General features: G+C 47.1%; 1 protein-coding gene across 10 annotated transcripts in view; it reads right to left on the minus strand.

Annotated features, from left to right (window-relative positions):
• POC1A (POC1 centriolar protein A) overlaps positions 1-14,882 on the minus strand; it is a 79,724-nt gene that overhangs the window by 19,469 nt on the left and 45,373 nt on the right. For 4 of the 10 annotated variants that reach the window (XM_008972146.4, XM_055110008.2, XM_003818769.4 and 1 more), the window contains one exon: positions 1,827-1,970. The exons of 3 other annotated variants lie outside the window; for them this stretch is intronic. In XM_008972146.4, the coding sequence (XP_008970394.2) occupies positions 1,827-1,970 (144 nt within the window). Of the gene's footprint in view, positions 1-1,826; positions 1,971-2,150; positions 3,589-4,560; positions 4,602-14,882 lie in introns of those variants that run through there. 3 more of the 10 variants (XR_004670566.3, XM_063602779.1, XM_034956596.3) reach the window with 3 other exon arrangements.

Here is a 14,882-nt window from a genome sequence, read left to right on the forward strand (position 1 = left end):
GACTGGCTGATATTGTTGGCATCTGGTCGGGGGTGGCCTGCCAGTTGGATTTGCAAAGGGGCTGAATGGTGTGAGGCAGGACCAGGGTGCCACAGAAGCATTGAGACATCCAGACACCCAGCCATGGGCCAAAGGCCACAGGCCACAGGCCAGCCTTCACTTACTCTCTGCGATGCAAGTTTTTTAAAAGTTACTATCATACTCCTAACTGTGAACACATAACAAAACCTTCCATGTGCACCCCTAAAACACAGTGACAGGAAATGTTTTTAGTGTTATACTCCTCTGGATCCAATGAAGCTATTTTTAACCACCTTCTCAGACTTAATTTCCAATTTTATCCTATAAAGTTCTAATTGATTCCACCTCCCCTAATCTCTCACTTGGCGAGGCTGTGAAAAACATGAGGCAGTTGCTGACGGGTTTGAAGTGGGGTGGCTTTTAAGTCTTTGCATGCTGCTCACATCTCTCTCAGCACATGCCTTCTTCTCAGGGCTTAGCAGCCTCTCAGCAAGGTCTGTACACTGGGCCCTGGAGTCCCACAGCCCCCAGTCATGACACCTGGCCTTTCCCTTCAAGAGTGCTTTCTTCAGTGGGCCCAAGGTGTGCCATCCCAGCTGGGCTATGATGACACACCCTGGAAGAGCTTTTCTCACTTAGCCCCTATCCCAAGCTGGGGAAAGGATACCATGCCATCTCAGCTCCATTTCTGTTAGTGACATCAAGGGTCCTTTGCGTCCTTCATGTGAGCTGGACTGGAGACCACTCTTCCTTGCTTCCCCATCCCCCACCCCCTGGCTTTAACACCTCTTTTCCTCGTGGGCCACATGTGTCCCTCTTGCAGCCTCGCTCTACCCATGTGCTGGCATGGTAGAGGAGGATCTGCAGAGTCCCCGCCTGGCCTCAGGAGCCAAGGAGATGAGGAATTGGGGAACCTCTAAATCCTGCCTTGCCCCCCACCCCAAGACCACATATCCACATGCCAGCCACCTGGAGCTTCACTCATTCCCTGGACGTGCCCATGGCCTCTCCAGAGCCGCAGGCAGCCAGGACCTCTCTTCCTCCCTCGGGTGAGATGGCCCTGCCAAGCATGCCCCTATTGCTGGCCACCACCTCTTGTCAAGGGATTTTGCTCTTACTGAAACTGCTACACTACGAGCCTGTGTTATGGCTGCCAACCTACGCTCCAGAGGGCAGGGCCCATATCCATCTCAGTGACGAGGGTGGTCAGGGCCACAACTAACATTTATTGAGCAGCTACCTAGGGCCAGGCATGGGCCAAACATTTCCCAGATTCATCTCCCTTAATTCTCACCATGAATGTGGCAGGCAGAGCCCACAACCACCAGCACATTACAGATAAACATACCAGGGCTTGGTGAACTGAAGGGATTTCCCCAAGGTTGCACAGAGGATAAGGAAAGGTCCAGGCTCAAACTCAGAGCCTAGGCTCTCAGAAGCCCTGACTCACTACTCAGTTCCCTGGCATGCCCCTGCAGTGCCCATCCAGCAAAGAGCGGGAGGAATAAACAAACACAGTGTTTCTTTCAAAGCTCTTCAGTGGCCCAGGCCAGCTCTAGGTGAGCACACTCCAGTAGTACCCAGCATTGGGGATTTTGGAGTCTAGTGGTCTGGCCAGGGCTTGAATGGCTCCAAGAGCCAGGATCCCCGGGAAGGCTCTGCAATGTCATTAATATGGACTGGAAAACAGGTCTGTTATAATTATGTTTTTAAAAATCCAGCACCTGTTGTCCAACTTCAAACGGTCCAAATGCGGGACCAAGTGCAGATGACGGGATGACGGGTGAACCCACAGTGTGGCCTACCTGAGTGAGGACATCCAGCTGGCCCACAATGTGCTCCAGCGTGCTAGTCAGTGTCTGGGGCACACTCACGGGCTCCTGGGGCTGGCTCTGCACAGACTCCACACTCCTGCCTCTGCCTGGGGGGACAGGGAAGTCCACTTCTGGCTAAAGACAGAAAGAGAAAAGTTCCTCAGTCTATCCAGTGCTTGAAGAAATACTGTGAGAGGAATAGCCCCTCCAAAGGATGAAAGGGAAAACCACCAGCAAATTTGAGAAGGTAAGCTCCAAGTGTCAGTGAGAAACAGCAGCGTGGCAGTGTTCCCACATCTGGGTCCACACACATACCTTTCCAGGCAGAGGCCTTAAGTGGGGAGTGGAATCAGAACGCCTCGTGATCCAGGCAGGAAGGGGCCTGGGGAGGAGGGCAGGTAGGCCAGTGAGTGGCCTCAGCCTGCTCTTGGAGCCCCTCAGGGAGGCTAGCTGCCTCCCATATCTTCAAGCAGCTGGCACCCACCAGCAGGCATCCAGGTGAGTCCAGAGATGCTGAAGCCTGGCCTGGGCCTGAAGTCCCTCCTCTTCCTGGTCAGCTCAACTCTAATTCCCCACCCTTCAACATGGGGATGTGCCAGGCTTCACAATGCCTTTCCCAGGCCCAAGAAGCTGTGGCCCAGAACTTGGTGGAAGTGTGTGTGTGGCGGGAAGAGGGGTGTTCCAACCCCACCCTGGCCCAGATCCCCTGGAAAAACAAAGATTTCTGTGTGCATGTCCCAGGCTGGCACATGGCTGGCAGGAATCAGAATCCACAGGAAAGGCACCCCTGGGCTGCTTCAGATAGGACTCCAGGAGGTGAGGGGCTTAGTGTTTCTGCGTAAGGCCCTTCAGCCCCTAAATTCAGCAAAGTCAGCTCCTTGCCTTATGCACAAAGGCTTCTGTGGACCGAGGAAGTGCTGTGCACATGTTCAGTGGGCGGGATGCTGGAGCCAAGGGTGTCCAAGGGCAGGGCTGGTCTTAGAGCCTGCAGTTCCTCTGTGGACTTGTTCCCGTGGGAATGTGGTTCAGCACATGGACCCTACCTGCATGTTTTCCTTTATTAGGTAAGTATTCTATTCTTATAGATCACAAACTTTCAAGGGCATGCTGATTTGAACTTGGAAAAATGCTGGCCCTCATGGTAGCTACAGGAGAACTTGAATGTGAGACATGAGCCAGAGGGATGTTCTTGACAGCATGAGCAGCACCGTGTCCACACGCCTATCATCAGCATGTCGGCCACTTCCGTGGCCATTTCTAAGACTTCGGCCATCAGGGCTGGGTCTCTTCCAGTCCTCCAGGAATCAATGTGCTTCAGATCTCAATGCTTACCCAGAAGCCCATCCCAAAAGGAAATTTCAGAAGTCCACCAGCCTTGCCAGGAGAGACTTCAGCCTACCACAGTGGCCCCCAGACTAAGGCAGTTCTGTCAGGAGACACAGCAGAGTGCAGTGGTGAGGAATGGTGACTCAGACAGTCACTGACCAGCTCTGGGCCTCCATTTCCTCATCTATAAAATAGGGATGAAGACTGGGCCAGTCCTTCAAACGGCTGGGCTGTGAGAGGTGCTTATCTGAAGCTACCAGCAGGCCTTTCTTAAGAAATGTTCAGTGCTGTGCCCACTCCTTCCAGAGGACCCCCTAGCAGTGCAGACACACACTCTTCCACTGGAGGAAGGGTGTGAGCAGGGAACTCTTCTGTCCCACAGCCAGCATTGTCATGGAATGGGCCAGAGTCTGGTGCTGCTGGCTGCCTAGGAAGGAGGGAATGGAAAATGTGAGTTTCTGCAGAATGGCCCAGAAATGGACAGTGCTGAGCTCAGCCTCTGGAAGCACAGTGGATGCTGCAGGGAGGCAGGGTGAGTACCACTGACTTTAGCAATAGAAACCCTCCTGGATGAGCCAAAGCTGAGCCAGCTCCAAGGGAGTATTAAAGACAGCAGCCATGGCGCTCCAAGCTGGAGAGGTGGCCTTTACAACAGAGGGTTGCGGCAGCCACCATGTTTTCCCACCTATACCACACTTTCATGGGCTGTCTCCATTTGACAATAAAGAGAACTAAGGCTCAGTCAGAAAACGACTGTCCAAAGGTAACCAGCCTCAAACTCTAGGGCTGCCTTGAGCCATTTCCCTGCCTCCTTGCCCACTCCCATCAGAAAACATCACAGCACTTAACACTCCACCAGTCCAGCAATTGCCATGGTTTACTTGCCATCCACTGTGTGCCCTCATTTAATGTCACCTCACTTAATACGTGTAACCTCACTTCATCCTTATGATGGCCCTTCCCAATAGGCATTATTAACCTTATTTTTCAGATATGGACCCTTGGGCTCAAAGAGGTTAAGTAACTTGTTCTAAGTTACCCAGCAAATAACAGAATTGGGATCTGAACCCAAAGTGCAGGCTCTTCCCGGACATGAGACAGCCTCTGGCAGGTGACATTGACTGCAGCTGGGCTTCCATGTGCACAATTCCTCTCCAACGTCCCCATGGAGGCCTCTGAATCCTAGGTCTAATGCTTTTTGCGTCACTTCCCCAACCCAGCTGCCCTGGAATGATTGCCCAGCACAGAGCTGAACTCAGAGCAGGCCCTCCACAAACACTCAACACCTCAAAGAGCAGGGCCCACCGAGGTAAAATTCCTGTGTAATGAATCCTCCCCAATGTCTGCACTGCAGCAAAGGGCCAGCAGCCCCACCCCTCACAGCTCTGTAGCCACTCACCTGCATGCCAGCACTCTGGAGCTGTGGCATTTCCCTGAGAGCTGAGCAAATAAGCAAGAAAGCAGAGATAAGAAAATGACACACAAGAGTGGGAAGAGACAGTCGTACCAGAGCCATGAGTAATGACAGTGGCAGAATAACCCAAGCAGCATTTAAATGCAAAAGTCACATCAGCATTTTGTCTGTTCAACATCAAAGAGTCCTAGGGGTTTTGCCTGGTGGTTCTCAGTTAAGTATAACATGAATAAAATAACACAAAGAGGCCAGACACGGTGACTTACACCTGTAACCCAACCACTTTGGGAGGCCAAGGCAGGTGGATCACTTGAGGACAGGAGTTCAAGACAAGCCTGGCCAATATGGTGAAACCCTATCTCTACTAAAAATACAAAAATCAGCCAGGCATGGTGGTAGGCACCTGTAATCCCAGCTACTCGGGAGGCTGAGGCAGAAGAATCACTTGAACCCAGGAGGTGGAGGTTGCAATGAGCTGAGATCACACCACTGCACTCCAGCCTGGGCAACAGAGCAAGACTCCGTCTCAAAAGAAAAAGTAATGCTCACTAAAATAACAACAAAGATTAATCCACACATATACTCGTATAGGCCTACACCAATTCAACAACATTTCACTTTTGCCAAATATAAACATCTTAATACCAAAACAAAAAAAGGTGACTCTGAAGAGATGGCTCTAACTTTGGGAAATATCACTTGGGGTCTGCAGGTGTCTCCTCTCATGCCACCCTGGGGTCGGACTCTGGCCTCTCACAGTTGGTTAATGTGTTGCCCACCTCAGTTCCTGTTTCCTCTGCTGCCTGCTTTTCATACACCACCAGGAGCTCAGCACTTCACACACAGTAGGAATTGCCTAAATGTCTGTGGCTGATACTCAGCTACCCAGACACATGAGGAACCAAACCATAACATTTCATTAAAAACAAAAGAAACAGCTTGTAGATCTTCCTTGTGATAAGAAATCGACCCATCTGGAGTTGACTTCTTGAGAGGTCTCTGAATTGACCGTGATCTCACTCTTCCATCAAGATACAAGTATGGATAAGGAGCTGCTGCCTAGGATATATAAAGCTGGGGAAAGTGTTAATTCCATCCTAACAAGAAAAAGACTGACAATCTAAAAGAATCATAACTTCTCTTAAATCAGAGAGCTGAAGTCACAGAGCAACCAGTAGCCTGAAATCTAAGGAAAGACAGACACTTCCAAGGAAAATAGAAAGTGAGCATCAGCTGTGGGTCACCTATGGCAAAGCATGAGGAGAAGAGACACCAAATGCCATACGAGTGGGTAAGTTACAGTTTTAACAAACTGCTGGAGACCAAGCGCAGACTAGGGTAAGAGTGCAGAACCCCCAGGTGCCACAGACACAAGTAGAGCTTGCACCCATGCACAGTTTCTCCTTCACAGACCTCCACTGGGCTTTCATGACAAAAAAAAAATGGGGGCAGAACAGTAGATGGAAGAAAACCGTTCTTGGAGGTGCAGGCCTAGGAGAGGAGAGTGAGTAAGGAAAGGTATGAAGCCCTGCCAGGACCTCTCCCCTGTAGAAGAGCATCCTGAAGCTACTAGGGAAAAGCAAATATAAAAACACCTCTTCCCTTGAGGGAGAGGCAGGAAACTATCCTGAGCTGAGATTATCAAGGTCTCCTTTGAATGAGGAAGGAGCAGGACCGCTAAGAATGTCTCACTTTTGAGACCCAGGGAGACAGAGTCTGCTTAAGACTGAAGCTGGGTCAAGACAACAGGGCCCACCCCAACCCTCAGCAAAAAAAAAAAAAAAAAAATATCAAGCACCAAGCAATAAGCAACAGCAGCCTACCTAGGGAGGAGGGCCAAGAACATGGAAAAAAGCATGCCCCTCTGAGGGGCACGCCCACAGGGCTGGCTGAAAGGTGAGAGTGAGGAAAATGACTGAGAAAATCCTCCATCAACCAGACCTCATCCTAGGTACGTTAGGTAACACTAAACTAAGCTCAACTCCTGATAAGACTATTTACCTCAGTCTTTACTGTCCTAAGCATGATGCCTGGCATTTAATAAAACATTATGAGACACAAAAAGGCAGGGAGAAAAAAAACCCCACTGTCAAGAGACAAAGCAGTCAGTAGAAGCAGACTCAGATGACCTAGATGTTGAAACTATGAGATACAAAATTTAAAATAACTATGATTAATATGGTAAAGGCTCTACTGAATAACACACATGATCAAATGGAGAATTTCAGCAGAAAGGCAGAAATTATAAGAAAGAGTCGAATGGAAACAAAAGAAATAAGAAACCCAGTAACAGAGAAGTATGGCTATAATGGGCTCAATGGGAAAATAAATTAGTGATCTTAAAGATAGATCAATTCCTCAAACTGAAACACAGAGGGATAAAACAGAACAGAGCTTCCATAAGCTACAAGACAATACTGTCTCTAATACATGGACAATTGGAATCCTAGAAGGAGAAGAGAGAGAAATTAGATATTTCTTATAATACAAATTTGCTGGTAAAAAATTGTCAGCTTTGGTTTGTCTGGAGGGGAAAAAAAGGTCTTATTTCCCCATCATTGCTAAAATATTTTTGCTAAGTACAGAACTTTGGGTTGGCAGTTTTTCTTTCAAACTTTAAAGATGTTACTCTTTCAGTTTGTATAGTTTCACGAGAATTCTTCATAATTCTTACATTTGATCCACATATATATGTCTTTTTTTCTCTGGCTACCTTCAAGATTTCTTTCTTAATCCTTGGTTTTCAGAAGTTTGAATATAACTCATCTAGGATTTTGTTTTGTTTTGTTTTTCTCCAGCTTGTTTGCTGTTTCTCTGAGCTTCCTGGAACTATGGTTTGATGCCTTTCATTATTTTTTGAAAATTCTTGGCCATTATCTTTTCAATAGCACCAAAACAACATGAAGTATATATTATTAATAGTTTCCTAGGGCTGCTGTAACAAATTGTCACATTTGATGGCGTAAAACAATCTAAATTAATTCTCTCACAGTTCTGGAAGTCTGAATCAAGGCAGGGCCACATTTCCTCTGGAGGCACTAAGGGAGAATGCTGCCTTCCCTCTTTCAGCTTCTGGTGGCTCCATAATTCCTTTGCTTATGGCTACATAACTCCAATCTCTGCCTTTGTCTTCACATGGCATTCATCTCCTTTCTCTGTGTGGCTCTCTTCTGTGTGGCTCTTCTAAGGATACTTGTCATTCAATTTAGGACCACCAATCCAAGACAATCTCACCTTAAGATTCTTAATTACATCCACAAAGATCTTTTCCCTCAAGTAAAGTCATCTTCACAGTTTCTGGGGGTTAGGATGTAGACATATCTTTCAGGGAGGCTCCCATTCAACACACTACAAAATGCTTTAGTATAAATCTAACAACATATGTGCAAAATGTGTATGTTGAAAACTACAAAACACTAATGAGAAAAATTGAAGACCTATACCAATGAAGAGATATATCATGTTCACGTATTAAAGGCTCAGTGTTGTAAAGATGTCAATTTCCTCCCAAATCACCTATAGGCATCAAGAAGTTGATTCTAAAATTTACACAGAAAGGCAAAGGAACTAGAAAAGCCAAAATAATTTTGAAAAAAAGAATAAATTAGAGGAATCACACTACATGATTTCAAGACTTAGTCTAAAACTATATTAACGAAGACACTGTGGTATTGGTAAAAGGATAGACACGTACATTAATGGAACAAAGAGAATCCAGAAACTCTAGACCAGTATCCGGCCAGTTAATTTTTAATAAAGGTGCACAAACAACTTAGTACAGACAAGTTAGTATTTCCAACAGTTGATTAAACAACTGAGCATCCACATGCAAAAAAATGAACTTCGGAACATACCTTGCACCACATACAGAAACTAATTCAAAATGGATCATAGACCTAAGTGTAAAATCTAAAACTGTAAGGCCGGGTATAATGGCTCATGCCTGTAATCCCAGCACTTTGGGAGGCTGAGGCAGGTGGATCATCTGAGGTCAAGAGTTTGAGACCAGCCTGGCCAAAATGGCAAAACCACATCTCTACTAAAATGCAAAAATTAGCCAGGTGTGGTGGCGGGCACCTGTAATCCCACCTATTAGGGAGGCTGAGGCAGAAGAATCGCTTGAATGTGGGAGGCAGAGGTTGTAGTGAGTCGAGATTGTGCCAACACATTCCAGCCTGGGCAACAAAGCAAGACTTCGTCTCAAAAAATAAAAATAAAAAACAAAAACAAAAACCTAAAACTATAAAACTGATACACATTTTTCCTGTAAAACATAGAAAATCTCTGTGACCTTGGGTTGGGTATATTCCTTAGATATGACACCTAAAGTATGATCCATAAAAGAAAAAATTGATAAAATGAACTTCAAAATCCAAAACTTCTGCTCTTTGAAAGAGCAGAAATGTTAAAAAGGATGCTCTACATCATTAATCATTAGGATAATGGAAGTTAAAACCACAGCGACATACAACTATATGCGTATTAGAATAGCCTAAAGGTAAAAAAAAACTGATCATGCCAAGTGTTGGAAGGGAGGTGGAGCAACTTGAACTCTCATATACTGCTGGCACGAACGTAAGATGGCATAACCATTTTGAAAAGTTTGACAGTTATTAAAAAGCTAAACATACACCTATTATATGTCCCAGCCATTCCACTCCTACGTATTTACCCAAGAAAATGGAAGCATATTTCCATAGAAAAATATGTACATGAACGTTCATGGCAGCTTTATTTATAATAGCCAAAAATTGCAAATAGCCCAAATGCTCACCAACAAAACAAAACTGTGGTATATACATTTGATTAAATAAAAAGGAATGAACTACTGATACATATAACAATGTGGGTCAATCTCAAAATAATTAGACTGAGTGAAAGAAACCAGACCAAAAAGAATACATAACTGTATAATTCCATTTATATCATAGTCTAAAAAATACAAACTAATCAATAGTGACAGAAAGCAGATTAATGATTGCCTGGGGCTGGGGGTGGAGTGAGTAGATTGACTACAGAGAAGCAAAAGAGAACATTTTGGGATGATGGAAAGATTCTATATCTTGATTGTGGTGGTGGTTACATGACTGTTTCTGTCACAACTCAGAGAACTGCTCGCTTTCTAAAATGCTGAATGTTACTATTCGTAAATTATAAAGCCGGACTGAAAACAAAAAACATGTGGTTACAACTAAAATGTCCTTAGGGGACCAACCTACCCATCACAGGACACAGTTGACACCGTCCATCACTGCCACTCTGCCCTCAAGGTGAAAATCACCAGCTCTCCACTGGGCATTACCAATGGGCCAAACCCAAGGCTGAAGACCCCAGGTGAGGCCCACAAGGTCCATCATCAGTCTGGGAATTACATTTTCCAAATGCAAAGCCAGAGTCATAACTCAATGCAGTTCAATTCCCAAAGCCCCAGTTTCCCAGTGGAATTTGAGAGAGCCGCAGAGATTCCCAGGCAGGGCCTCCCAAGCAGCAGCCATGCAGTCCATGGAGTGTCAGGCCTCCGCTGCTTAGGAGTCTGTACACAGCTTGGCAGTCAGGAGCAAGGTCTGCACACAGCTGGTCAGCACGCTGGAGCTTGAGCAGAGATGGAACACACCCCTCTTAGGGGTTGAAATGGACAATTCTTAACACCTGCTCAAGGTGGAACTTTCTACTTTTCTTTTAATTTCTAACACTGGACCATGCCCTTTGCCCAGCCCGCTCCTGAAACTGAAACTGTAATAAACAAAAGCATCCAGGAACTGGTCCAAAGCTTGATTCTAGGCAAGAGAGGGGAGAAGAAGGTGACCTGGGGCCAAGAGCTGGACTATCTCACTCACCCTTCCTGTACAGACCCAGGTGAACAGCATGTCTGACCACTGCTCACCGAAAACCAAGGCACGTCACTACATTTCCAAAGCAGGGCTGCCCTGTGCAAAACTGGAAGAAATGGACACAAACACACCCCCATGATTAAATATTTTCAACTGAATCTTCGATTGGACTGTTCACTGTACAGCCTGCTAACTGTGGATGAGGAGACTCACAGACATAGATGTTTCTTAGTCCTGGCCTCAGGCCTTTGACAATTTGCCTTCATGAAAAGTTGACAGGCAGCCATGTCTGTCTACCTCCATGTTTGCTAAACCTGCCCCTGGGGAGGGAAGCAGGGAACACACTGAGCTCACGTGGACTCAGCCTCATGTCCATCTTCTCAAGAGGAAAGGCACGGGCGTTTTCTCAAATCAAAGCTCAAAAGAAGCCTATACTGAATACACCACACATATCTGCAGACTAGATACACTACAGCCTTATTTGCCCTGTAATTTAGGGTTCTGGCCTAGAATCCAACAGGAGAAGAAACTTCTGATTCCAAACATAGCCCTGAACCCAAGAGAAATTCTGCTTTCCTAAAACCATCTAACTTTTGGCAGTCCTGCCAGTCCTGCCTCCAGGCAGCCTGAGCATGAGGGTGGGGTTTGGTCCCACCTCTGGCTTTCATCTAGGGGGTATGAACATGCAGGGTGCCTTTTCACATTCCCCATGCCAGACTGCGAGTAGGGCAGGTGCTAGGTCATTTTTGAAAGTTCAGGCCGGGTGTGGTGGCTCACGCCTGTAATCCCAGCACTTTGGGAGGCTGAGGCAGGTGGATCACGAGGTCAGGAGATCGAGACCATCCTGGCTAACGCGGTGAAACCCCGTTTCTACTAAAAATACAAAAAAATTAGCTGGGCGAGGTGGCGGGCGCCTGTAGTCCCAGCTACTTGGGAGGCTGAGGCAGGAGAATGACATGAACCTGGGAGGCGGAGCTTGCAGTGAGCCGAGATCGTGCCACTGTGACAGAGAGAGACTACGTCTCAAAAAAAAAAAAAACAAAAAAAAAGAAAGTTCAGAGACATGGGGCCTGGAGGTCCACAGTCCACACGGTAACCTCCAAAACCAAATCAGATGCTCCACAACTACAGATCACAGTCAGGCCTCAGAGCCACCCCTTGACCTCAGGCCCCTGCCTATGGGAAACCAACATGGTGTCCTTTGGATTAAAACTTGTGAAGGGGCCAGGTGTGATGGCATGCACCTGTAGTCCCAGCTACTCATGAGGCTGAGATGGGAGGATCACTTGAGCCCAGGAGTTGGAGGCTGCACTGAGCTATAATCCAGCCTGAGTGACATTGCGAGAGATCCTATTTCTAAATAAATAAATAAAATAAAAATCGTGAAGGGGTTGAGGGGTAGGTCTAAAATGAAGGATGGGGAATCTGCATGCCTGACCAACCCCTGGATTCCAGGCCTTGTCACACACAGAACCAGGACCACAGGCCATCTCCCCATCCCCTCTCAGAAAGTGGTCCCTTTGAGGCAGGGATCACAGGTGCCTGTCATCCTATTTCACCTGTGTTGCTCGCAGGCCTTGGGCATGTAGGAGATGCTGTATGCACAAACCAAGACTCTGTTCTCCTCACCCAGGCCCATGGCAAGATGGAGGACCTGCCCCAGGGCTGTGATGGCCACTCCTGGGCTTGACCCCCATCAATCTGCTGACTCCCCAGCCTCTCTCTGCAAGCATTTCCAAGAATTTTCCCCCACACAAAGGGGTGATTTTTCAAAACAGTGAAAGGATTGCCTTGATAGGCAAGAAATGGCAAGTTATTTGGTGTCCGACATGCCCCCAGGAGGAAGAAGTTGATCTGAGAGGTCTATCTTACTGAAGTGACACACACAGGTGAGGGAAGCCAGGAAGAAGAGAGCGAGATGAAGCAGGGAGGTGACGGCTAAGTAACTTCAAACCAGCAGAGGCAGTGAGGAAGCAGCAAGAACATGCCTTGGCATGTGCGGTTCCTTCCCTGGAGGGGTTCAGAGCGGGCTGGAAAACAACCCCAGCCTTTAGAAGCTGGAGCCCTCCAGGTCATCACACTTGTTACAGTGAGAAATGCACACAAGGGTGTGGGGCAGCAAGGTGGAGCCGGTTTTAGGAACACAGAGGGGGAGGACTGCATGGTGGAGGCTAGGAAGCCTCAGGAGGAAGCAGGTCCATCCTGGGCCAGGCCCACACTCCTGCTGAGTCTGTTCTGGAGTTCCTGGAGCAGATGCACCTCTGGAGCATCCTCAGAAACCACCACACAGGCAAGCAGGCAACCCGCCCTGCCCAACACCTGTGTGGGAGCATTCCCTCTCAACACACACCCGCTTCCTTGAGGGCGGCTCTGGTTCAGTTCAGCTCCATGTACACTCCCAAGGGCTCACTACGAGCTGGTGCTGAGTATCTTAGGGTTACCTACCCAATACCTGGAGACAAAAATGCCTACCCTCCCACAGCACATACCTGAACCGAGGTACCCTGGTAGGGAGATCAAGGATTCCGATAAAGCCCAAGTGCTGACTGTAGATTTCTTTTATATTAAACTGCTTTGAACTAATTTTAGAATTGGAGAAAAGTTGCAAAAAATAGTACAGAGAATTTCCATATATCCCTCTGCCAGTGTTAATGTCTTACATAACCATAGGACAATGATCAGACCAGGAAACTAACACTGTGACAATACCAATAACCAAAATAGGGACCCCATTTGAACTTTACCAGTTTTTCTACTAATGTCCTTAGATCCTGATGTTCCAGAATCCTACCGATGCATTTATTATGTATTTAGCCTCCTCCCATCTGTGTCAGTTCCTTAGTCCTCCCTTGTCTTTCATGACCTTGACACTTCTGAAGAATATTGATCAGTTATTTTATCAAATGTTCCCTGACTTGGGTTTTATCATTAGATTCAGGTTATAAATGCTGGACACCACCAGAAAAGTGATGTGCACAGTATCACAGGGTTCACATGGAAGGGCTTATTACAGGGAATGTTGACCTTGATCAATGGTGACACTGACCTCTCTGCCAGGTTTCTCCAATGCAAAGTTACTATCTTTCCTGTGTAGTTAATTTTTGGGGACTGTGGATTTTTGAAAGGGAATGTGTTGCTGTCATTACAAACTCTGTGTGTCAGCTCCGCTTGCAGCTGCCCCACAGATGAGGCATCTAATGAAGACGAGCGGCAGAGCCGACATCTCTGGGAGACGCCACAGCTCTCAGTGACAAAGAGGAACAGTAGCGGTTTATTTATAGATCCACTTGAAGACAGCTCATTGTAACTACTGGAGTTGAATTTTTAAAACCTCGGAACAAAGGCTGGCTATTTTAAACTCTCCTTGCACTTAGTTCAATGGAGAGTGTTAGAGCCACCGACCACACCCCAGGCATCACTCCCAAGCTCTGTAATTCATACTTTGTGCAGCATCACAGGACACGAGCAAAGCCTGCCAAGATAGATAACCAGGACTGGCTCTGCCCAACCCGCAGAAGCAGCAGCCCTCCACCAGAGCCCTCAGAGCCACCAGAGCAGATCAGCCAGAGCCCTCCACCAGCAGCCCCACGATTCCCAGGGAGGAGTTGCAGAAGGCTGTGTCCCATGGGGTCAAACAGCCTCTCCTTTCCTGGAAAATGAAGTCGCAGACAGCTGTTATGAACCAAGGTTACATCACGTCTTCCCTTCCCTCCCCCTGCAGGCTTCAAAGACAGCCAGTGCCCCCCAGCGGATGCCTGGCCCAAGATAGCTGGCAGTAGCTAGCCCACCTGTGCCTGACCCACCTCCAGGAAGGAGCGAGGAGCTCACAGTACCAAACTCTCCTGGAGGACATCACGAGTGTGGTGTGAGCCCAGACGCGCCCCCTTCCCCAAGCCCAAGACAGCTCCAGGCCAAAGCCCCCTCAGCTACTCCGCCTACCAGAACCATGGGTCGGGGAAGGGGGAGCAGAGAACATGGGTTTTCTCAAAGCTTTCCGCATCCTTATTTGAACAATGACACAATGTGGGAAAATGTGAATGTGGACTAGATATCTGATATGAAGGAACTATTAATTTCATTGGATGTGATAAGAGCACTGCTATTATATAACTAAGAAATGGCCTTATTTGGAGTAAAAAATGATATATCTGGGATTTTTAAAACCACTCAAACTCTTCTTTAAAATGTGGGGGAAACAGATGAAATGAGATTAACAGAATGTTGAAGCTAGGTGAGTAGTACATGGGGTTTGTTACATTATTCTATCTTTTGTGCTAGCTTGAAATTTCCACAATACAAAGGTTTTTCTGTTTTGTTTTGTTTTGTTTAATTAAAACAAACAAACAAAAAAAAAACCTTCCTGGTGACTGAAAGGAGCTGTGGAGCTGAGGCCAGGCGAGTGGGACTCCAAGAGGAAGCTCAGCCACAGGATCACCTCCACTCTGGTGTCCTGGGATTTGCAAGCATAGGAGGCAG

The sequence above is a fragment of the Pan paniscus genome, chromosome 2 (genome assembly GCF_029289425.2).
Source record: "Pan paniscus chromosome 2, NHGRI_mPanPan1-v2.0_pri, whole genome shotgun sequence".
NCBI lineage: Eukaryota > Metazoa > Chordata > Mammalia > Primates > Hominidae > Pan > Pan paniscus.